The sequence below is a fragment of the Crocodylus siamensis genome, chromosome 4 (genome assembly GCF_052110815.1).
Source record: "Crocodylus siamensis isolate JL-2025a chromosome 4, ASM5211081v1, whole genome shotgun sequence".
NCBI lineage: Eukaryota > Metazoa > Chordata > Crocodylia > Crocodylidae > Crocodylus > Crocodylus siamensis.
Window position 1 is genome coordinate 147,094,318 of NC_143398.1, and position 24,686 is coordinate 147,119,003.

General features: G+C 47.8%; 1 protein-coding gene across 9 annotated transcripts in view; it reads right to left on the reverse strand.

Moving 5' to 3' along the window:
- Window positions 1–24,686, reverse strand: part of MPP3 (MAGUK p55 scaffold protein 3) — a 140,531-nt gene that overhangs the window by 76,862 nt on the left and 38,983 nt on the right. For all 9 annotated transcript variants that reach the window (XR_016441943.1, XM_090044098.1, XM_090044095.1 and 6 more), the window contains 4 exons: window positions 23,728–23,809; window positions 13,455–13,540; window positions 12,560–12,634; window positions 9,371–9,567 (listed from right to left, as the gene is read on the reverse strand). Coding sequence is in view for 8 of the 9 variants with exons in the window: in XM_090044098.1 (XP_089900224.1) it covers window positions 9,371–9,567; window positions 12,560–12,634; window positions 13,455–13,540; window positions 23,728–23,809 (440 nt within the window). In the remaining variant the exon portion in view is untranslated. The remainder of the gene's footprint in view (window positions 1–9,370; window positions 9,568–12,559; window positions 12,635–13,454; window positions 13,541–23,727; window positions 23,810–24,686) is intronic.

Consider the following 24,686-nt stretch of genomic DNA (forward strand, 5'->3'; position numbering starts at 1 on the left):
ACAGGACACAAGGATTCAGAATCTAAATCATAGATTTGGTCACCAAGGACCAAAAAGTAAATCCACTCCTAAATATCAGATATCTTCGCTGCATACATAATCAAGTCTTCTGTTCACACAACACTGGAGAATGTGATGTGTAACCTGACAAATACAATATAACAAAATGGAACAGCGTTTTTCTCCCAATATCACATTGGAACCACAGTGTTTCAACTTGCTTAAAATTATCTGTCCTAAGTCTAAAGGAAGGTCAGTCTCTCCATTGTCCAGTTAGAAAGGGAAGCACAGAAAGATGGAATGATTCTCCGAGTTTCACATAAGCAATCAAAAGAAAAACAGGTAATGTAATCCAGGACTCTCATCTCAAGTCTCTGCTTAAGTACAGGGCCATACTATTTTCCTATACCTACCATAGCTATTCTGTCTTGCTTCATAAATACCAGGTTTTCATCATATACATACTAGTTATTGCAATTTCTTAACCCAAAGCAATTATGTCCTCATTTTGAAAAGTAGAGGGCAGAGTAGATCTTAACCTTATAAACTAATCAAAGTCTATTACACACACACACACACACACACACACACACACACACACACACACACACACACACACACACACACACACACACACACACACACACACACACACACACCGGGGCAGAGAGGAGACGACGGAGCAAATCAGAGGCTGAGCCCCTGATTTAGGCTCAGTCCAGCAACCAGTCTGGGAAGCAGGAGGGTTTTGGCGCTCGCTTTTAAAGCACCCACAGCATGCTACTGCAACATGTATACTCCTGCCTGAGGAAGAGCAGGGATGATGAACACTCTTCCAAGATGGCCAAATATGTTTCAGCTCTGAACCATGCAAGACAGTATCCTGCAGGGACCTAACACTCAGATTGAGGCTGACTCTTCTGTACCTCCTGCAACGTAACTCTAAATACATTCAGGAAAACCAGCATAAATCGGCTCTCAATTGAGTCTCCTGGAGTGTACTAATTAGCGTGCTTCAGCCAGCCTTCGTGTCTCATGTATCAGCACCCCGAGCTTCAAAATGGCAATGGAGGTGCTTTAACTAAAGCTCGTTTGACAAGCTTTAAAGCGCCCCCAATTCCATTTTGAAGTGTGGGGACGCTGATACATGAGATGCTGCAGGCACCTTATTTAAAACAGATCTCAGAGCCAGTGTAATTGAAGCTCTCCCCTCCCCCCCACCAGCACTCCCAGAGCACATGTGAAAACACCCTTTGAGCCCAAGGCACCCGTGAAGGGGAAGGCTGTTGCAGAGGCTGAAGGTCAGAGCAAGAAGCTAGTGACCATGTCCTCCCTGTTTAAAAGGATCACAGAAAGCAGCTTGGTGAGGTGAGAGGTGGCACTTTGTGTTGTGGAGGCTTTCATGGCAGCAAACATTGTGCTGGAGAAACTTGATCACCCAAAGTTAAGGGGCCACCTTAACCAAAACATGTCAAATGTTGGCAGTTTTCTGTGCGCCAACAAGCTTTGCCAAGACTATCTCCCTCCAGTAATTACTTTGCATGTATAATCCATAAAGGCTGCCTTGGGAGAATACAACTCATTCTCCAGTGTGGCTGATGAAGCCACCAACACTCAAGATAACTATGTGCTGCACATTTTATTTGTACCAAGGATCTGGATAGAGAAAGACCTGCCTGTCTTTCAAATTGAGCCAGACCACCTCACATCTTTCAGATTTTCTACCGTGCCCCATCCCACTGTGAAGGTAATTCTTAGTTTACCATACCAGGTATATGCAGCACTACCAGAAGTTTGCGAGCGAGGAACTGGAAATTACACCCAGTACACAGTGCATACCTAAGCTTCACGATTTCTCAGGGCAAGGCAACACTCAAGATCAAGTGATGTTTGTAGCTGACAATGCCACCTGGTTCCTGGAGTTCCTGATGTGGTTTGAAGGCTGGCATGCTGTGCTCCACCACACATGCAACAAGCTGATGAATTTCTTAAATTGGCTCGAAGACAAGGCACTGCAAGAACTGTCAAGCTGTTCTTATGAAAACCAGTGTAGAAGGGACTTGTTCCAGGCAATAGCTGTGAAGCCAAACCAGTAGTACAGGTATGATCTGTCACTACCACCATAGTTCAGACAACTGGCTGCTCCCTTCCTTAGACCTATTAGCATCTTGAACCCTAACCAGGTGCCTATTCTGAGTTGTAACCCTCAGCTACTGAAAGGAATCCTGGGACAGGGAAAGAGCATGACAACAAACAGCTCAGTTAGGCTCCGGAGTGGTAAGAGATGTGCGGGTGAAGCCCGCTGCACCCCCACTCCCCCGAAGCCCCCCAGACACCCCCTCAGCAGCCGCCGAGCCCCCTGCCGACCCCCAGCACAGCCGGAGGTAGGCAGGCTCGTGGTGGGGTTAACTCCTCGCTCCCTGGGAGGAGGCCGCTGCCTGGTGCCGGCCGGGTCAAGCCCCCGCCCAGGCCTCTACTTGGCCCAGCCCCCCAGGAAGCCCCGCCACTGGAGCCGTGCGAACAGGCTGCGTAAACAGGCGCTTGAGTTAGCGTGGAGTTCGCGCAGGGGAGGGCGTGGGAGGGCACGAGACCCTGCCTGCGACCCCCCACAGCCATAGCCAGCCCCAGCCGTAGCCAGCCTACCAGAGGCATGACACGGATGGGCACGCGCCGCACCCCAAGGGTCCCCTCGGGCTCTGCGGCCCCCCCCATCGGCACCTCAGAGATGGCCGCCCAGACGGAGCCCATGGTTCCGGGCTCCACGCAGACGGAGCCCCTGGCTCTTGGCTGCGGGGGCTGCCTGTCCCTTTTTCAGGCTCTGGGGCCCAGGAGCATGGCCACCTCCCCTTGTGGGGTCTGCTCCCTACTGGGGTCCCTGGCATGCCAGCTGGAGGAGCTCCAGGCCACAGTCCAGAGACTGCGTGCCATCAGGAACTGCGAACAGGAGATAGACTCCTACTGCCAGGCCCTTCTCCCCCGGGAGCCACAGGGGAGAGCACCGTCTCCCTCCAGGACTAAGGATGACTCTGGGACCTCCCGCTCTGCCCAGTCAGGGGCATGGACCAAGGTGGTCAAGGGCCCTAAGGTCCGCCGCACCAACGCCCCTCCCTCACCGGAGCTTAGCAACAGGTTCGCACCTCTTGCAGCCCCAAAAGAGTCTGCTCAGTTGCCAGCTCCCGCAGGCAACCCAGGCTCAACCGCAGCTACTGCCCCCGCTCTCCCCAAGACAAAGCGAAAGGTGTTTGTCGTGGGAGACTCCATCCTGCGGCGCACTGAGGGGGCAATCTGCCGCCCCGACCCCTTAGCCCGGGAAGTCTGCTGCTTCCCGGGGGCCCGCATCCAAGACATTGCAGAGAGGATCTCACAGTTTCTCCGGCCCACAGACCACTACCTCATGCTCGTTATTCACGTGGGCACCGATGACACAGCTCGGAGCACCTCCAGCCAGGTCATGAGGTGCTACAGGGATTTGGGAGCGGGGCTTAGGGGTCTGGGAGCTCAGGTGGTGTTTTTGTCGATCCTCCCAGTCTCGGGCTATGGGCTGAGGAGGGAGAGGAGGATCCACACAGTGAACCAAAGACTGCGGCGCTGGTGTCACTGGGAAGGCTTTGGCTTCCATGACCACAGCCCGCTCTTTGGCGAGAGGCAGCGAGCTGCTGGGAAGAGATGGCCTCCACCTCTCTCCCCTGGGGAGGAGGCTCTTCTCAGCCAGGCTGGCTGACCTGCTCCACCGGGCTTTAAACTAAGCCCGCTGGGGGGATGGGGGAACTACTGCCCCTGCTGGCCCGCTGAGCGACCCTTGCAAAGCCAGCAGACCAAGGCACTTAAGGGAGCCCACCCCTGCCCCAGCCCTGGCACAATCTGTGGGCAAGGCAAGAGCCCCCAAGGGCACACTTGCCTGCCTGTACACTAATTCCAGGAGCCTGGGTAACAAGCAGGAGGCAAGCAGGAGGAGCTTGTCCTCCTGCTCAGTGCAATGAATTATGATGTCATTGGGATAACAGAGACCTGGTGGGACTCCACCCATGACTGGACCACGGGTATAGAGGGCTATACCCTGTACAGGAGAGATCATGTTGACAAAAGGGACGGGGGTGTAGCTCTCTATGTGAAGGAAAGCTACATGTCCCTGCATGCTGATGTTGGCGACCGGCATGGACAGCTAGAGACCCTCTGGGTAAAAATTCGTGGGGAATAAGCCACAGGGGACACAATGGTGGGAGTCTACTACAGACCTCCCACTCAAAGTCCTGAGCTTGACCAGGAGTTCGCCCGGGAACTGCCTGAGGCCGCTTGCTCCAGGACCTTGGTTGTCATGGGTGACTTCAATTACCCGGATGTCTTGTGGGAAGATCACTCAGCAAAATCCGAGCGGTCGCAAAGCTTTCCCTCATGCGTGGATGACCTCTACCTGACTCAAGAAGTCTATGGGCCAACGAGAGGCAAAGCGCTGCTCGACCTGGTACTGGCTACGGGGGACGACCTAATTAGCAACCTAGTGATCGATGGGAAGCTGGGTGACAGCGACCACAAGCTGATCACCTTCACCATCCGCCGTAAAGCTGGCAAGTCAGTCAGCAACACAGAAGTCCTTGATTTCAGAAAAGCCGACTCTGACAAGCTCATGAGGCTTATTGGTCAGGCCCTTAGGGACCATGACCCCAGGGAGAGGGGAGTTCAAGAAGAGTGGTCGCTTCTCAAGGAAGCGATCCTCAATGCACAAGCTAAATCTATTCCAACACGGAAGAAAGGCAGCAAGAAGGCACAGCAGCCCTCCTGGCTCTCCAGGGACCTAGCGGACCTCCTGTGGCTAAAAAGGAAAGCCTACAAATGATGGAGGATGGGATTCACCTCCAAGGAGGATTATTCTGCGCTGGTCCAGTCCTGCAGGGAGCAAACCAGGAAAGCCAAGGCTGCAACTGAACTCCAACTAGCTTCAAGCATCAAGGACAACAAAAAGTCCTTTTTCAGATATGTGGGGAGCCAGAGGAAAAGCAAGGACAATGTTGGACCCCTGCTAAACCAGATGGGGCAACTGACAACTGACGCCCAGGAAAAAGCCAACCCATTAAATAGGTACTTTGCATCAGTCTTTCATCAGTCCCATGGGATGCCCATGCCTGCTATGGGACAGGGAGATCCGGGTGATGGGGATCCCCTACCCTCCATAAATGCTGACCTCATGAAGGAACACCTTGAGAAGCTGGATACCTTCAAGTCAGCCGGCCCTGACAATCTGCACCCCAGGGTACTCAAGGAGCTGGCGAGCGTCATAGCCCAGCCCCTGGCACGGATCTCTGGAAACTCCTGGCGCTCTGGTGTAGTGCCCGAAGACTGGAAGAAGGCCAATGTGGTGCCGATCTTCAAGAAAGGGAGGAGAGTGGATCCAGCTAACTACAGGCCCATTAGCCTGACTTCTATCCTGGGGAAGATCTTAGAAAAGTTTATTAAGGAGGCCATCCTTGAGGGACTGGCCCAGGCTAACATCCTAAGGGATAGCCAGCACGGGTTTGTTGTGGGTAGGTCTTGTTTGACCAATCTCATTTCCTTCTATGACCAGGTGACCTATCACCTGGACAAGGGAGAAGAGATTGATGTCATATATCTTGACTTCAAAAAAGCTTTTGATCTGGTATCCCATGATCACCTCTTGACCAAACTGGCCAGTTGTGGCCTTGGCTCCACCACGATCCGCTGGCTGGGAAACTGGCTCCGTGGTCGACCCAGAGGGTTGTAATTGTTGGCAGTCACTCATCATGGTGCCCTGTGACCAGTGAGGTCCCTCAAGGCTCTGTCCTGGGACCCATACTGTTCAACTTCTTCATTAATGATGTGGACATTGGAGTTAGGAGTGGACTGGCCAAGTTCGCCGATGACACCAAACTTTGGGGAAAGCATCCACGCCAGAAGATAGGCGGGTGATCCAGGCTGACCTGGACAAGCTCAGCAAATGGGCAGACGAGAACCTGATGATGTTTAACACCAAAAAATGCAAGGTTCTCCACCTTGGGAGGAAAAACCTGCGGCTTCCTTATAGGTTTGGCAGTCCTACGTTGGATAGCACTACAGAAGAAAGAGACTTGGGGGTCATCATTGACCACAAGATGAACATGAGCCTACAATGCGATGCTGCGGCTAGTAAAGTGACCAAAACGTTGGCTTGCATCCATAGATGCTTCTCGAGCAAATCTTGGGACGTCATTCTCCCCTTGTACTCGGCCTTGGTGAGGCCACAGCTGGAGTACTGCGTCTAGTTTTGGGCTCCACAATTCAAAAAGGATGTGGAGAAGCTTGAGAGAGTCCAGAGGAGAGCCACGCCCATGATCAGAGGTCAGGAAAACAGATCTTACGATGACAGGCTGAGAGCCATGGGACTCTTTAGCCTGGAAAAGCGTAGGCTCAGGGGTGATCTGATGGCCACCTATAAGTTTATCAAGGGTGACCACCAGGGTCTGGGGGAACGTTTGTTCACCAGAGCACCCCAAGGGATGACGAGGTTGAATGGTCACAAACTCCTGCAAGACTGTTTCAGGCTGGACTTAGGGAAGAATTTCTTTACTGTCCGAGCCCCCAAGGTCTGGAACAGTCTGCCAGCAGAGGTGGTTCAAGCACCTACATTGAACACCTTCAAGAGTAAATTGGATGCTTATCTTGCTGGGATCCTTTGACCCCAGCTGACTTCCTGCCCTATGGGCAGGGGGCTGGACTCGATGATCTCCCGAGGTCCCTTGCAGCCCTAATGTCTATGAAATCTATGAAATCTATGATGCTTATATGAACTTCATCAAAGAATGGTGTCTGGGCCTGGGCCTGGGCCCAGGCCCAGGCCTGTGTTGTGGGACTCTGTCTATGACTGGTTTCCACATCTCTGCACCCAGGCAAGATACTGCCTCACAAGTCCAACAAACTTGGTACACTGAATGTACCATCTCAGTATATGGACAAGTGTTCAACCCACAGAGACAGAGAATGTCTGCAGCTACTGTGGCTGGGTACAGCATGCTCACATTTAATATCTAGCATGAACTGCTTTTCTCAAGATTAGCATTTAGTTTCAGTAAACTCCTTCTTAAAATGCCCTTTATTGAAGTGTATATAGTTGGTATTACTTACTGAAGTGTATACAGCTGGTGTTACTTGCAATTCATGGTGTGCATAGCTTTTTATTTTAATACGGTGTTTAATTATAGACCTTAATTAAATACTTCCACTGCTTAATAACACATCAAATAATAGCTTCCATTGGCTTAATTCCCTGATTAAGCTCATAGAAGCCATTAACGACCATTTAGATTGTTTAGTAATGCATCAATTAATGGCCTCCATGGTCTTCACTGGCATTCATTGATGCATTAAAATCTAAGCAGTGGTTTGGGGCCATCTGGCAACCTGTAGGGAGGGGTGGAACTACTGGGGCCCCTTAGCCAATCAGAAGTGTGGGGAGACCCACAAAATCAGCCGGCAACTGCCTCAAGTTTGGTAGACCCCTAATTATCTACACACACACACACACACACACACAAACCAAAATGGATATATACCTATTTTGGTTAGTCTACAAGGTGCAAATCTACTCTGCCTTCTGCTTAACTTCAGACTAATGCAGCAAACTGTCTCTGCTTATTTTGAAAGACAACAGCAGTAGGCAGTGGTTATGCTACGCCACAACTTTAGGTGGCATGAAAGTCTGCAATATGAAAACAAAGAAGATTTTGAGGTTAAAAGTTCAAATAAAGAACTCTCATAGGAGATCTGTTTTATAATACATTTTGTGACTAATTCTTCCTGCTGAAAATATTTCTAATGTTTAAATTTAGAATAGAGAGAAATGCTTTGTTTATCCTATATATACAGACCTTAAATGCACTACTACCATAGTATCTTTAAAGTCCAGAATTCAGGAAGCCTCAAGGAATACATAACTAATTTCTCCTTATATACTTGTTTTTAAGTAGTGTATCAGCCATAGTGCTTCAGGCCTAATTGTCTAATGAAAATGAAGAAGCTTACTGCATAACTGTTCATGATAGGGGACACTTACAGAAGTTATGAATAGTCACCTCAATCACGCTGTAACTTTTTGAGCTTTACACAAAGTGGTCAAAGTTACGGTGTCATTGAAAGTAACAGATGTTCTGCATTTGATGGTGGGGCCTTTGTGCCTCCATGCACTGACCCCTTGGTGGTCACCTCCACATGCTGGAGGAGGCCAGGAGACAGGGGGCACTGCAGCCTGCTGTGGAAGCAAGCCAATGCCCCTTCTCCCCTCCTCCCCACCACACTCCCAATCACTGAGCTGCTAGGCAATAGCAGGCAGTGCCCCTGGGTTCGCTCCCCCGCCCACCCAGAGAAAGCCGGCTGGGGGAGCAAGCCAGTATTCATTGCCCCCATAGGGGAGGAGGGGGACTGTGCCCCTCCCCCACCTGTGCCACTGGACATCAGGTACACTTTCCTTAGAGGAGGGTCCCAGCCAGGGGTCCCCAACCCCCAAATGCTGAACTGCTGCTCTCCCACCTGCCCAGAGACAGGTAGCTGGGATAGCGACTCAGCATTCATTTATTGCAATGTGGGGGCTCAGGGTGCATGCGCCTCACCTCCACCGGTACTATCAGGCACTCGGGACACTTTCCTTGGCAGTGGGGGGACAGTTCTAAACAGAGCCAGCTGTTTCTGAGTAGGCAAAGGAGTAGCAGCACAGCAACCGGGGGTGGGAGAATCCTGACCGGGTTCTCCCTCTCCACAAGAAAAGTGTCCCCAGTGGCCGATGGCATCAGCCAATGGGGGAGGTATACACCCTGAGCCACCCACCCACCTGACTGGTCTCTGGGTATGCAGAGAAGCAGTAGTGTTCCTCCCCCACATACACATGTGATCTCCTCCTCCCTCCTCTGCTACAAAGAGAGGAGACTATCCTGCTCCCTATGGCACACCCAAGGCATAGCATGCAGGTGGAATAGCCCACACTTAATCCTTGCAGGGAAACAGTACAGAAGTTCCCTAGGGGCTCTGCTCTAGAGCACCTTCCGCTGATTCAATGAAGGTTAACTTTTCATGCCATTTTAAAAGGGCTCTGCAGTTGTGCACATGTGTTATGTCACAACTGTAGAGCACTTTCAGGGACCAGATCATGCAAAAAATGTAATTTGTCTGCATCCAGGATTTTCGGACTTCTTGGAGACATCTAGTAGGTCTGATCCAGTCTGGCTTTTCTCAAGTTCCCCTTATGAAATTAGGGATTGTTATTCCGAACAAAGTTGTCAGAAGACCAGATAAGTGACTAATGAGTTGAGATAATAAAAGGAGCATAAAGATTATTAACATTATGCTTATGATTAATAAAAATATCATCCTGTAACTTTTATTGACAAACCTTTCTTGAAATTGTTTTGAAGGGATCAATCCTGCCCTGAGGTTGGTATCACCAACACGCTTTGCCTGCCACCATGTTGGGTCATCCTGGCTCACAACTTCTAAGATGTGTCTCCTCTTAAATGGCAATCCTGCCTCTTGACAGGGAATGGCTTTGTCCTCTTTTGGATTATAGCAGAAGAGTGCCCGCATAAAGACCTTAAAGAAAAAACAATATACTCCTTGCTTCTAGTTGTGTTTAGAATTTTAAAACCATCTTTCAAATGATATTTCCATAGTTATCATGCCCCACCTATAAAAAGATGCAATCCTTACCAATCATCATGAAACTATGAAATTATCATATACTGAGTGTATTAAATGCAGCTTTATATGTATATGTGAAGAAATATCAAGGGACATTTGCCCAATTTATAATGCAGAAGATATTTGAGGTAGAATTCTATTCTTTCCTGTTCTTTTAAATCTCTAGACTTGGTCATCTATATCAGGAGTAAGCAACCTTTTACTGCTCTGGGCCAGAGTTTGAGAACCAGCCTCTTGCCATGGGCCCCAAATCTCCATCCCATCCTTGGAGTGCCTAAGCCACCAGTGATTTCTGGAGGTGCACCAATACATTGGTCCAATATCAGATCAACACCGATATAAAGAAAATTGTCTGTATCGGAAATTGGCACGATATGGCCGATAATTTTGCTGATAAATGGCCAGTGCATGTGTGCAGTTGTAGCGCAGCATGTCGGTGGGGAGGACCACAGCCCGGGCAGCTTGGAGAGCTGTGTACAGCTGGTAAGTCTGTTGTGGAGGAAAGGGAGAGGGGAGGGAAGGGGTGTGATGGGGCAGATCAACGCCCCCGTGGTGATGAAAGAGTGGAGCTGGGGCAGGGGCTGGGGCAAGCACTGCCCAGCTGCGGCAGAGTGGTGGGGGGCAGGGCACAGATGGAGCCACAGCTTGTCCAGGGGACATGGAAGGGCAGCTCCCACTGCTGCACACTGCTTGTCCAGTGGCTCCTGCTATTGCTCCTGCCACTCATCCAAGAGGACATGGGAGGGAGGGGAGCCTGTGCCCCCAGATCTGCCCTCAGATCTGTGCAGGGTGGATCAGGAAGAGCCCTGCCCTGCCCAGTCCCAGCCCCACGCCCTCCCAGACAAGCAGAGTGCAGCAGCGGGAGCCGGCCCCCTCCACACACCCCAGACAAGCTGCACTCCCTCCCATGGCTCTGTCCAAAGCCCTACCCCCACACCCAGCTGGCCCATGCTTGCCCTGGCCCCACTCTTTTCTCACTGCAGGGGACCTTGATCTGTGCCCACCCCGCCATGCCCCTTCCCTTCCCGCTCCCCTTCCACCACAACAGATTTACCAGCTGCATGCAGCTCTCCAAGCTGCCGGGCTGGTATCAGAGATTGGATTGGTATTGGCTGATATGCCTCCTTAAAAATTGGCTATCGGTATTGGCCCCAATAACCTCTATCGGTGCATCTCTAGTGGTTACTCACACTGCTGATCCCTGTCTCCAGTGGCAATGGGGACAGGAAAACTGTGTAATGAGGTCAGGCAAACACAAGAGAGAATCAGGAAGGGCTGCAGAGGGCAGCACTGCAGAGAGGACAAACAGCAAAATGCAGCTATGTGCTCAGTCAGGCCTTCCTGAGCCAAATCCAACCTCTTCACGGGGGCCTGTGGGCCACAGCTTCCCGACCACTGATGTACATGGTAGTTTATGTGGCAAAACTGGCAGTTACAGACAGACTGGAATTCTATTCCTGGCTGCATAGCCCCATACACATGGGCATCTAAGTTTGCACACAGACTGGGCATATGTACTGGCAACAAATGAGAAAGCTCTCTGAGTTTTTCTCTCAATAGCTCAGTAGCTAGGGCTCTCCCCTGGAAAATTGGAGGCCCAGAACAGGGCCTCCCCCCATCACTCAAAAGTCATTTGGGGGTCCATTACCCAGTACTTTCTCTGGTATTCTATTGAAGCTGCCCCCTGGGTAGCCACAAGAGGGAGATAAATGGAGCAGAAGGAAAGGAGCAAGCAAGAGGGTGTGTGATTCAGCGAGGTGGCTGCTGGCTTAGAAGGGAAGAGCCCTGGATTCTAGCCTGAATTCCTTTTCCAACTGAGGCAAAAACTTCTCCCTACAATGCTCTCCATACTCTTTCTCCTCTCCACCCTCTCCCCGCAAGGGCTATATTAGTAGCTCAAGCTTTAAAAGGAGCACCAGAGACAGGACAATAGCTGACCTGTGGCAGAACGTTCACAATTCTGTGCTGGGAAGTCATAGATATCTAGGTTCAAACTTCCTCTGGGAGAGTAGGGGGTCTAGAAACCAGGACCTAGAGTTTCCCAGGTGAGTGGCCTAACCAATGGACCCATGGGGACAAAGATAGGAAAGATACACCCTTTCTGCTCCTGAGCATAAGTCTGATAGTCACAAGTTTTGACTGACTCCATTTTCAAGCAGCTAAGGCCAACACAGCAAAAAGGGGCACATACACGGCCTTGGTTACTACTACACACACCCAATCTGAATAACTGCACAGCTGTCCATGTGCACAGAGCTACACATTCAGAAGTAGAATTCTACCCTGTAAATGCCATTTTTAGTACTTAGATGGCCAAATATGGACACTTAAATGACCAGGAAGGAAACAGAATGCTACCCTTGGTTTCAAAGCACCTGGGGAAATTAAGGCAGGAAATTAAGGCATTGTCTGCCTGTGTCCTTAGACCAACATGGCTACAACCTACACCCCTGAAATTGGGGAAATTAAGTATTTGTATTATAGTAGCTTCCTTAGGTTCAAAGAAGGACCAGGGCCATGGAGTGCTGTGCATTGCACAAATATCAATAAGAGATTATCCTAATTGAAAATAGTTTACAGTCAAAATAAGGACAAAATATGAAAACTGGATATAGAATATTAAGAAGAGAGAGTATGAGATGGCAACAATGGTAGGATTGCAACAATGCATAAACTATTGGCAATGTTACAGGTTTCAAAGTTGGCTTTGAAATGTTTCTTTAACATAAATGAAAACAAAATATTTCAATGGATCTGTAACAGATTATATAGTCTGTAAACTGGACATCCCAATTAAATCAGCAAGTTTTGGCTTCACAAATACTACAGAAATGTGCCCTATATTTGTAAAAAATAGATTTCATTATTTCCTGGAGTTGCATACCTTGCTGTCCTTTAAACGATCTTCTTCTTTGATGGCTGGAATTATTTTTAATGTTATTGATCCCTGAGACTGAGCCTGAAAAATGATAAACCTTTCTTTTAATAGAAGAAGTGCAAAGGAATGCTGCAGACTATTCAGATTCTACTTATTTGGACCTGGTAAATCCCTTATTTCTTTTATATGAGAGAAATGCACTTCACCTCGAGCAGAGCTATTAGTACTCATATGGGGGATCCTATTATGGCCCAAGAAGTCTGAACAGTATTTGTTCTTCTGAAGGAATATATAGGAACTCCCTAACTAAGAGAGTACTAAGGTTTGCACTGGAAATCCCTGATTTCACATTAACAATTATGTCTAGCTTTCAAATCAGGTGTAACTGACAGGACAGTAGAACTTTCTGTAGAATTTTAGTAAAATATTCACTTTTGCAGAGATAACATTTAATATAATGTTTCTTTCTGAAGTCTGTCATATTTTCCACATATTCCTTTGGGTGTTTGATTTAAACAGCCACACCAACTTCATACTTCTTGCACTTTCAAACAAAAGCCACTTTTGAAAATTATAAACAAGGTAAACCATTATTCAGCATTTATTGTGGGGATATATTTTAATTAGCTATTCTTGCCATAAACAAACCATGAAAGGGAAGCTCTAAGTCCGAGCTAATCTTTTGTATGCATCACATTTAGAATGCTTTCAAGCTTTCATGCTACTTTCTTAACATTAAAACTGAAAGTTAAACATGGAAAAAACTAATGCACAAAAAGGTCAATTTTGTTCATATTAACTCTTATATAGTTTAACTGACAGCCAAATTTTATCTATCTAATTGTACTGACAAGTTCCTTTGATTAAAAAAAGAAATCTCAAAACAAAAATAATAGCAAACCAAAATCTGACTGATTTCTTCTGGTCGCTTGTGAAGCACAGCAATCCCATTGACTTCTCTTAATTCATCTCCAACATGGACAAGACCTACAAAGAAGAAAATGATGTAAAGATGAATGCTCTGGCTGATAGTTTCTGCTCACACCCATTAACATGTACACATGTTAACACTGTATATATCTCATGAATCAAAGTATTCCATGGCCATAATCTACTGCTAGAAATGCGTGCTAGTTTTCTTGCCCTTGCACCATCTGGTACTCTTCCCCAGGGAAACAGTCACCTAACAATCGAAAAGAGATATACTTTGCAACCAGTGCCTATGCCAGTGGATAACAGGTTGCTGTAGAACAGTGTGGGCTTCTCTGTCTGCTGGGATTTTAGCACAGTGACAGTTTTACCAAGCCCCTTTGGAAACGTACTGGACAAAATCCTAAATCACACATTAGATGACTAAAGTGTAGCTGCAGGCCATGCCCTGATGCGTCTCTGGAGATGGATCCTATTTCACCCAGGTCTTTTCCAAAGAAGAGAATAAGTGATTTACATGCCTCCACTAGGTGATTCAGAGTGCAGTGGTTCACAGCTGATGTATGCTGCAGCCAACTCAGAGACAATCAGCACCTTGAAAAAGCCAATTCCCTATGAGATCCCTACATACTACATGGAGAAGAAAAACAATGGGTTCTCTCAAGTTGCTCCTAAAAGATGTAGAGCTGCTACTGTAGGCTGCACAAAGACATATGCTCCACCAGCTGTTGTGGAGAGCAAGAACACACTAGAGACCTCCTACAGCTTATTCAGAGGCCACTAGAAAAAACTCTACAGTTGGAAGTAGATGGAAATTAGAGGATGATGCCCAGCAAACAGGGGAATGAAACAGAGCTCCACAACTGGCCTGGTTATGAAAGAAGATTAAAAGGAGCTGGGATAATGTTATGGAAAGGACAGGATAAGAAAAAAGGGAATTTCTTGCTCTTCAGTTAGAATGTGTGATAAAGGAGTAGTTTGCAGTCACCAGGTCATAGTGCAGAGTAGAGAATGCCTGATTATTACTGTATGCTTTTGGGCTTGTCTGGTCACCACACGGGTCCAAGAAGGAATGTTTTCCCTTTCCTGTTGCTACAAGTGTCAGAGTGTTTTTACACCCTCCTCAGAAGCATTAGGTATTAGCCACAGACAGGACTGGGAGTTTGGACTAAGGCACACCAGTGCTCCTGCTGGGACCTAGAGGTTTCTGGCTAGAAGGTCTTGCTCTTCTGCTTCGGGTCAGACAAATTTCCATATTTGAAATTAAGAAGGAATTTTGCCCCATAGTTAGACTTATGTGGATGGTGAGGAGGGGTCTTTGCCACCTCTGCAGCAGGAGGTGTTGTCTACTTTCCTAGATCTCTCAAGTGTATTTTAATAAATTCTTTCTTGTTCTTGCAGTAGAAGAGGTTGACAGTGCTCTTGTCCCCCTGCTTTACCTGCGGCAAGTTAAATAGCAATTTTGGTATTTGAGGAATGCTGCTTGGTAGTTATATGTAAGATTTGCCAAGGTTTAAGAATTAGATTTGACAAACGTTTGTCTATGATATTTAGCCAAGGTTGAATCCTGCCTTGAGCAGGGGGTTGGACTAGATGATTGCTAAAGGTCCCTTCCAACCCTATTTTTCTATGCCTCATATGGGAGACGTCAGCACTCTCTCCACAGCACCAAAGCAGACAGACTATATGACTGTACAGATTATGGCATGAGCTACCAGCTGGCTGACCTGGTAAATCATAAATAAGTTAAACCAGTTGCCTAGGATGGCAGCAGCCCCACTTGATTGGTTTCACAGCAGCCGAGACAGAACTGAAACACTGCCAAGGGGGGCTACTGCTATACACACAGCATCACAGGACAGTTCCCCCTCTGACTTCCCTGCAGACATACCCTAAGAGAAGATTTCAGCCAGCATCTATTTTGGTAAAGGTCTCTCTCAATCTTACACCAGAGCACATCAAAGATGGGGGAGTAAGCAAAGAAACAGAATTATCCTCTTCCTGGCACTGGTCCTAGTTCCAAGTTTATTGTGACTATGGCTCAGCAGCTGGTGGCGCTGAAGAGGAGGCTCCACACACCATGTGGTGCAACCCTTCTCGGGGGAGCTGTGGAAATGTACCAACTCCCTAAGAGCTCGGGGATGGACTACCGAGTCCACTCGGAAGTCGAGGGACTCTCCAGTAAATAGTGCACATCCATAGAGTGATAGTTGGGTGCAGTCTGCTGGAGGATTCAGATCAGGAACCTGAGGAAAAACTGTGTTTACTTCACAGATTTAGATTCCATCTTGAAGGAGGCTGAGCCCCGCACTCCACCCATCTGCCTCCATAATAGAGGCAAGTGAGAGCTCGGTGGCTGCTGGATCACAGCCACCATCAGCACCTGGGAGGAAGAGTCCTGAGGCTCTCACCCTCCTGCAGAACCCTGCAGGAAGAGCTCAACATATGACAACCAACTACCCTGACTACAGGCCCTTGGAGTCCTCTCCTCACCCTCAGTGCTTCAGTCTGCATCCAGAACCCTCTAGGGTTAGGACAGCACCCCTTCTGAGATCTGTCATCCCCAATCTTTGTCTGCATCGTCCCACATCTCTGGTTTTGGGGAACCTATCTATTTGGCCATAGAGCATGACGTCGAAAGGCTAATCACGCAAAGTGTAGTGGTGATGCAGAAGATCATAAAACTGACGGGAGGTCACAGGCATCATGAACCCTCTCATAGAGGTGTGCAATGTCATTTGTGCAGGCAATGACACGGTGAATGCGGTATCATTGGTGCAGTTTAGTGGAGCTGCTACCTATGGGTGGCACTGGGCCTTAGAAGAAACCATTTCAATCTGCTGCTGCTAAGAGGGGAAGCTCCCAGGAAGCTCCACTTCAATCAGAATCTAACAATTTCCTTTGCATATAGCTCTCAAGTACAGGGTGAGGCAGGGTTGGTCACAAAATGTCATATGGGACAGACAGGTCAGCAATCCTCTTGCTGCGAAGAGATGGAGAGAGATATAAGGACCCTCAATTCATGAACCTCCTCCTTTTGGGCCTGTACCCATGCTGAAAACCCCTTATTCCAGTCCAAGACTCAGCACTACTGGGTAGCCTCATTCCATTTCTGAAGTCTGTCATATTTTCCACATATACCTTTGGGTGTTTGATTTAAACAGCCACACCAACTTGATACTTCTTGCACTTTCAAACAAAAGCCACTTTTGAAAATTATAAACAAGGGAAACCATTATTCAGCATTTATTGTGGAATGCAGATTCCCAATGGTGTGTGACCTGCCATGACTCATTCCTACAGATACATTTGACTGGCTTCTGGCTGACTTCCTATGGACCACAAGTAGCCTCTTCTCCAGCACTACAGGTGTGACTGAAACTGGCCCAAACTGAGTCAGTAGACTTGATGGAGTTCTCTCTCCGAACGTTACCAGCATGTTATGCCACGGGCTAACTAAACACCTCCTGGATTAGGCTGGCCCTGACTGCCTCCAATGCTATTCCTCCACACAGTATCTGCAAGCCTTCTGCAGCATTTCTGCCTGAGTGGGACAGCACCCTCTGCTTTTGCTTGATTGCCTCTGGAACTATGTCTCTGCATACTTTGGATTCAAAACTTCCCTTCCCTTCTGTCTCTTTTCTTTCCTGGGTCAGCTCCTGCCCCCTCTTCCTCCGTGTCCAGTCCCTCAAGAAGATTTCCATGTTGTACAGCTACATTGTACAGCAGACAACATGGCGTGACAATCCTCTTTTTCCAGGCTGCAATGCGTCATTAGACGGATGAACATTTCCAGGACATTCTAAGCAGGCCTAGAGTTCTCTCCACAGCTGACCTGGTGAGTTTGCAAGCATAATTGTATTGCAGTTCAACATCTTCCATAACATGCACCTGGGGTGCCAAGGGTGGAGGGGTTTTCCTTGATCATCTGTGCACGGACAAGAGACATGTGGCAATGAAAATGGTGCCCAGGCTGTCCAACCAGAGTCCCCAGAGGCACAGCTCCTTCTGCATGCCATTCTAACAAACACTTCAGAGGTGTGAAGCTGCAGGTGCAAGACAGGCATGGCAGGAGACAGAAAGATGGAACTTCTTACCTAGTAGTCTTCCATCCAGGTATGAAATCACCATTGTGAAATCCTCTTAGTGGGGGCTGATTACAGAATTTCATCCAGAAGTTTATGGTAAATGACAGGTAAGTAGCTTCTCCAAGTCTAGTGGGTAGAACAGGATTCAGCTCACTGTCCCTACTTCTGCATGTTCTGTCTGTACTGGGCAAATAATACTTGAATGGACTTAAAGATATCAGTATATCCAGAATTTGCTGATTCTTTCAGCTGAAAAATCTCCAGTTCACTTAAGTGAGCTATGTAAAGACAGGATCATCACTAGCTGATCCAAAAAAGGCTTCTAAGTTAATTTTAAAATCAAAATATGAAGGAAACAACACAAGGAATAACTTTGCTCATACAGCCCAATTAGCAATTTACTACAATTAGCAATTTACTACAATTAGCAATTTAATATGATCATGTGAGAATCTCAGAATAAAACAGCAGCTCATGCTCGTTTTAGAGAACCATATCAGAGAAATGTTTAACGATTTCTTTGCCTCTGTCTTCCTAAGTAGGGACCAGAACAGCCACCTCCCTGCTGGGCCCCCCTCAGGCCCCAGGGGAGGCACACCTGGGCCAAAGGTTAGCAAGGAACTAGTTAGGGAGCTTCTGGAGGGGCTGGACGTATTCAAGTCAGCCGGCCCGGACAATCTCCACCCTAGAGTTCTAAAGGAATTGGCTGAGGTCATTGCAGGACCCCTGGCATGGCTTTACAAGCACTCGTGGTGCTCTGGTGTGATGCCAGAGGACTGGAAGAGGGCCAACATGCTTCCCATCTTCAAAAAAGGGAGGAAGGAGGACCCAGGAAACTATAGGCCAGTTAGTCTTACCTCGATCCTAGGCAAGCTGTTTGAGAAAATTATGCTGGCACACATCCAGGAGGGGCCAGCAGGGGACTGCATGATTAGGGGCAACCAACACGGGTTCATCAGTGGCAGGTCCTGTCAGACCAACCTGGTGGCCTTCTATGATCAAATTACCAGATCATTAGATGCAGGGGTAGCAGTGGACATAGTCGTCCTGGACTTCCGGAAGGCTTTTGACACTGTCTCCCACCCCGTTCTCATTAAGAAACTGGGGGACTGTGGTGTCGACACCTACACAGTCAATTGGGTTGCCAACTGGCTGGAGGGCCGCACCCAGAGGGTGGTAGTGGATGGGTCCTTCTCAACCTGGAAGGACGTGGGCAGTGGGGTTCCACAGGGCTCGGTCCTCGGGCCCGCACTGTTCAACATCTTCATCAGCAATTTGGACGAGGGGGTAAAAAGCACCCTGTTCAAATTTGCTGATGACACTAAGATGTGGGGGGATGTGGGCACACTAGACCTAGACAGGTTACAAGGGTGGGCGGATGTGACTAGGATGGGATTCAACACAGACAAGTGCAAGGTGATGCACCTGAGAAGGAACAATCGGCACCATACATACAGGCTGGGGAACTCTGCTCTTGTCAGCATGGAGGTGGAAAAGGATCTTGGAGCCATCATTGACTCCAAGATGAACATGGGCCGGCAGTGTGAGATCAGCAGGAAATATGAAGGGCCCTATTCCCCCCAGCAGTACCTGGGGTGACGAGGAACAATAATCAGAAGCTGCTGGAGAATAGGTTCAGATTAGAGATTTGGAGGCACTATTTCACTATTAGGGTGACTAGGATCTGGAACCAACTTCCTAGGGAAGTGGTTCTCGCTCCTACCTTGATTAAATTCAAAAAGAGGTTGAACGAACACCTGTCTGGGGTCATGTGATCCCAGCGTGTACTCCTACCAGTGGCACTGGGTCAGACTAGGTGATCTGTTCAGGTCCCTTCTGACCCCAAACGATTATGAACTATGAAACCTATATGTTGCACATCTACATATAGTACTTGTATTTAAGCTGGAGTAAACTAATCAACTCTACAGCAGGACAGTACTTGTAAATACAAGTACTATCCTGCTGCAGAATACTCTGCAGCAGCACACATGTAGATGCTCCCCTTGTTGGCTGAGGCATGACAGTACTTCAGCGAGGGGGCTGCCTGCCAGCTAGCCCCGCAATGGAGCACCCTTGGGCCCCAGCCAGCCCCTCCTCAGCATGTTAAGCCATGGGGGGAGCACAGCTGGGCTGGCAAGAGACCCCTGGGGCCCCCTGCCAACCAGGGCTGTCCCAACCCCGCTCAACATGCTGCGGTCCTGAGTCCATGTTCAAATGGTGCACCCAGGAGCCGTAAATTCTGGAGCTATAAGCCTTGGAGTTTATTGCTTCACATTATAGGCACATGTTGACATGCCCACTGTTTAGTACTTCTACTGACATATATAGTCTACTTTGATGAAGCTTGGCTCACTCTTACTTTTCATAGCGAGACAACTTAGTATTTACAGTAGGGTAACTGGGTAGGTAAATTTGTCTCAGACAAAGAATTAAATTTATTACACATTAATATTTAGAAGGGCTGTCATCAGAGCACACACAGAGCACATCAACACTGTTAGGGCTCCAAAGGATACCGAGGTGCTGATGTAAAAGGAGGTGGGGGTGGGGAGAGGCTTCTGTGTGGTCTTATCCTTTTTAAATAAAAGTTGGAGACTGCTCTTCCTCATTCTATTGGAAGATTTTTTTTCTGTTAACCATATTACAAGATTATCAGATTAAAACAGAGCATTACCGGTGTCATACGTAAATGTTAACTATACTGTTCTAGTCCCTTCATATTAAATTTGTCAGATTAATTTACTGTGAAAAATGCTAATAGCAACAGACTAGAAGAAAACTGTAATTTCCTAATACTTCTTAATTACAGTAATTCTGGGAATATATTATTGCAAACCCTTTCAAAGCCAGCAGGCCAAGGCACTTAAGGGAGCCCACCCCTGCCCCAGCCTTGGTACAATCTGTAGGCAAGGCAAGAGCCCCCAAGGGGACACTTGTTTGCCTGTATACAAATGCCAGGAGCTTGGGGAATAACTCATCCTCCTGCTTAAAGCAAATAATTATGAAGTCATAGGGATAATGGAGACCTAGTGGGACTCCACCCATGACTGGACCACGGGTATAGATGGCTATACCTTGTACAGGAGAGACCGAGTACATAAAAGGGGTAGGGGTATAGCTCTCTATGTTAAGAAAAGCTACATGTCCCTGCAAGCTGATGTTGGTGACCAGGGTGGACGCCTGGAGACCCTCTGGACTAAGATCCGTGGGGAACATGGCACAGGGGACACAATGGTGGGAGTCTACTACAGACCTCCCACCCAAAGTCAAGAGCTTCACCAGGAGTTCAGCCAGGAACTGGCTGAGGCCGCATGCTCCAGGACCATGGTTGTCATGGGTGACTTCAATTACCCAGACATCTCATGGGAAGATCACTCAGCAAAATCTGAGCAGTCGTAAAGCTTTCTATCATGCATAGATGACTTCTACCTGACTCAAGAAGTCTACGGGCCATTGACAGGTAAAGCGCTGCCTGACCTGGTACTGGCTACTGGGGATGATCTAATTGGCAACCTAGTGATCAATGGGAAGCTGGATTACAGCGACCACTAGCTGATCACCTTCACCATCCTCCGTAAAGCTGGCAAGTCAGTCAGCAACACAGAAGTCCCTGACTTCAGGAAAGCTGACTTTGACAAGCTCAGGAGGCTGGTCAGTGAGGTCCTAAGGGACCACAACCCCCGGGGGAAGGGAGTTCAGGAAGACTGGCTGCTCCTCAAGGGAGCAATCCTCAATGCACAAGCTAAGTCTATTCCATCTTGGAGGAAAGGCAGCAAGAGGGCACAGCAGCCCCCCTGGCTCTCTAGGGAATCTAGCAGACCTCCTGAGGTTAAAAAGAAAGGCCAACAAGGGATGGAGAATGGGATTCACCTCCAAGGAGGAATATTCTGCACTGCTCTCGTACTGCAGGGAGCAAACCAGGAAAGCCAAGGCTGCAACTGAACTCCAACTAGCTTCGAGCATCAAGGACAATAAAAAGTCCTTTTTCAGATATGTGGCGAGCCGGAGGAAAAGCAAGGGCAACGTTGGACCCCTGCTGAACCAGATGGGACAACTGACAACTGACACCCAGGAAAAAGCCAACCTATCAAATGGGTACTTTGTGTCAGTCTTTCATCAGTCCCATGGGACACCCATGCCCGCTACAAGACAGGGAGGTCTGGGAGAGGGAGATCCCCTGCCCTTCATCAATGCTGACCTCGTGAAGAAACACCTAGAGAGGCTAGGATACCTTCAAGTCAGCCGGCCCTGACAATCTACACCCCAGGGTACTCAAGGAGCTGGCGAGTGTCATAGCCCAGCCCCTGGCACGGATCTTTGAAAACTCCTGGCGCTCTGGTGTAGTGCCCAAAGACTGGAAGAAAGCCAATGTGGCGCCTATCTTCAAGAAAGGGAGGAGAGTGGATCCGGCAAACTATAGGCCCATCAGCCTGACCTCTATCCTGGGAAAGATCTTCAAAAAGTTTATTAAAGAAGCCATCTTTAATGGACTGGTCAACGCCAACATCCTGAGGGATAGCCAGCATGGGTTTGTTGCGGGTAGGTCTTGTTTGACCAATCTCATTTCCTTCTATGACCAGGTGATCTATCACCTGGACAAGGGAGAAGAGATTGATGTCATATATCTTGACTTCAAAAAAGCTTTTGATCTGGTATCCCATGATCACCTCTTGGCCAAACTGGCCTGTTGTGGCCTTGGCTCCACCATGATCCGCTGGCTGGGAAATTGGCTCCGTGGTCGGACCCAGAGGGTTGTAATTGATGGCAGTCACTCATCGTGGTGCCCTGTGACCAGTGGGGTCCCTCAAGGCTCTGTCCTTGAACCCATACTGTTCAACATCTTCATTAATGATGTGGACATTGGAGTCAGGAGTGGACTGGTCAAGTTCGCCGATGACACCAAACTTTCGGGCAAAGCATCCACGCCAGAAGATAGGTGGGTGATCCAGGCTGACCTGGACAAGCTCAGCAAATGGGCAGACGAGAACCTGATGATGTTTAACACCAAAAAATGCAAGGTTCTCCACCTTGGGAGGAAAAACCTGCAGCATCCTTATAGGCTCAGCAGTGCTATACTGGCTAGCACTACAGAAGAAAGAGACTTGGGGGTCATCATTGATCACAAGATGAACATGAGCCTGCAATGTGATGCTGCAGCTAGTGAAGCAACCAAAATGCTGGCTTGCATCCACAGATGCTCCTCAAGCCAATCCTGGGACGTCATTCTCCCCTTGTACTCGGCCTTGGTGAGGCTGCAGCTGGAGTACTGCATCCAGTTTTGGGCTCCACAATTCAAAAAGGATGTGGAGAAGCTTGAGAGAGTCCAGAGAAGAGCCACGCACATGATCAGAGGTCAGGAAAACAGACCTTATGATGACAGGCTGAGACCCATGGGGCTTTTTAGCCTGGAAAAGTGCAGGCTCAGGGGTGACCTAATGGCCACCTATAAGTTTATCAGGGGTCACCACCAGTATCTGGGGGAACGTTTGTTCACCAGAGCACCCCAAGGGATGATGAGGTCGAATGGTTATAAACTACTGCATGACCGTTCCAAGATAGACATAAGGAAGAATTTCTTTACTGTCCAAGCCCCCAAGGTCTGGAACAGCCTGCCCATTGGAGGTGGTTCAAGCACCTACATTGAACACCTTCAAAAGTAAATCGGATGCTTATCTTGCTGGGATCCTATGACCCCAGCTGACTTCCTGCCCTTCAGGTGGGGGGGCTGGACTCGATGATCTTCCGAGGTCCCTTCCAGCCCTAATGTCCATGAAATCTATGAAATTACTAATGTATTTTAAAATATTAAGGACCCCTAAATATTTTATTCACTATATTTGCTGAATAAAGCAGACTCCATACAAGTTCAGATGAGCTCATCTAGTAAATCCTAAATGATCAACCTCTAAAATTCTAAATGATCAATCTCTGAGAAGTGCAAGGTCAAAGAATTCAACTGCAGACTTGTTTTCTATGGACTGTACAAATCATGCTGCACAACTAGTAAGTTGTTCATATAACAAACGTTGGTGATCAAAGGGTTAGCTTTGCTAAGAAATTAACCATTTGATTTGTTATAAATTTTTATTTTAGAAATTTTGAAGTGTAGTTTTAGCAACAGCATTTTAAAGTTCCTTCTATTCAGAACCTTACCACTGCGGTCAGCTGCACCCCCTCTCATGATCCTTGCTACGATCACAGCCCCAGAGTGCTCATCCCTTCTGATGGTTGCTCCCTGCAACATAACAAAAACTGTAAAGCACCTATGTCGAACATGGGGTAATAATGGTGAGGTAATGACAAATCTGATAAGCTTTTGACAATGGAATTTGTTCTTTTTCATCGGGAACATACTGAACAAGTTGTATCTTTCTCTTTGACCAATTTCACCAACAATCTGACCTCTGTGTTTGCACTGCTTGGTGAGACTATAGGATGGGGTTGTATGTCTGCAGTTTCTTCACTCAATTGTCCATCTAGATCAATGTTTCTCAACCAGAATGCCGCAGTACCCTGGGATGCCTTAAGATCTTTTCAAGAGTATCATGCAATATTAGCACTGTTAAGTGTGCAAATATGATTCACAGGATAAACCCAGAGGTTTAAAACTATGATTTCCTATTTGAAAAGCATTCTGACCTGTTGTGGCCTGAGGTCTTTGCAACAGAAGAATTGCTATATAATTTTTTTGCAGTCAAAATAAGTAAAAACGTAGAGTTTATATTTTCTGTGGGGTGCCTCAAGCCTTAAAAGGCTGGAAACCACTGAACTACATATTCACGTGGCCTCCGTCACACTGGCATCCAAAAGCTTCACTAGTGTTTGAAAACAGAAATTTCTTTAACAAGCTTTTTATATGTACAGTCTGAGCCTCTCTGCTCTATATACAAGGAGATAAGCGTCTGAACTAGGAAGCCTTCTCTTAGGACTACTGATAATACAGTAATTTGATCTGGAATTGAGTTGTTTAACTCAGCAGGAGAAGAAACAGGGGTATACGTTATAGCCATATTGGTCTAATGACATAGGCAAACAAGGCTATGACAAGGACAAGACAAGGACACAGGTTTCCTCAACCTGATGGAAGGTATTTATACCCAAAATCTTGTTAA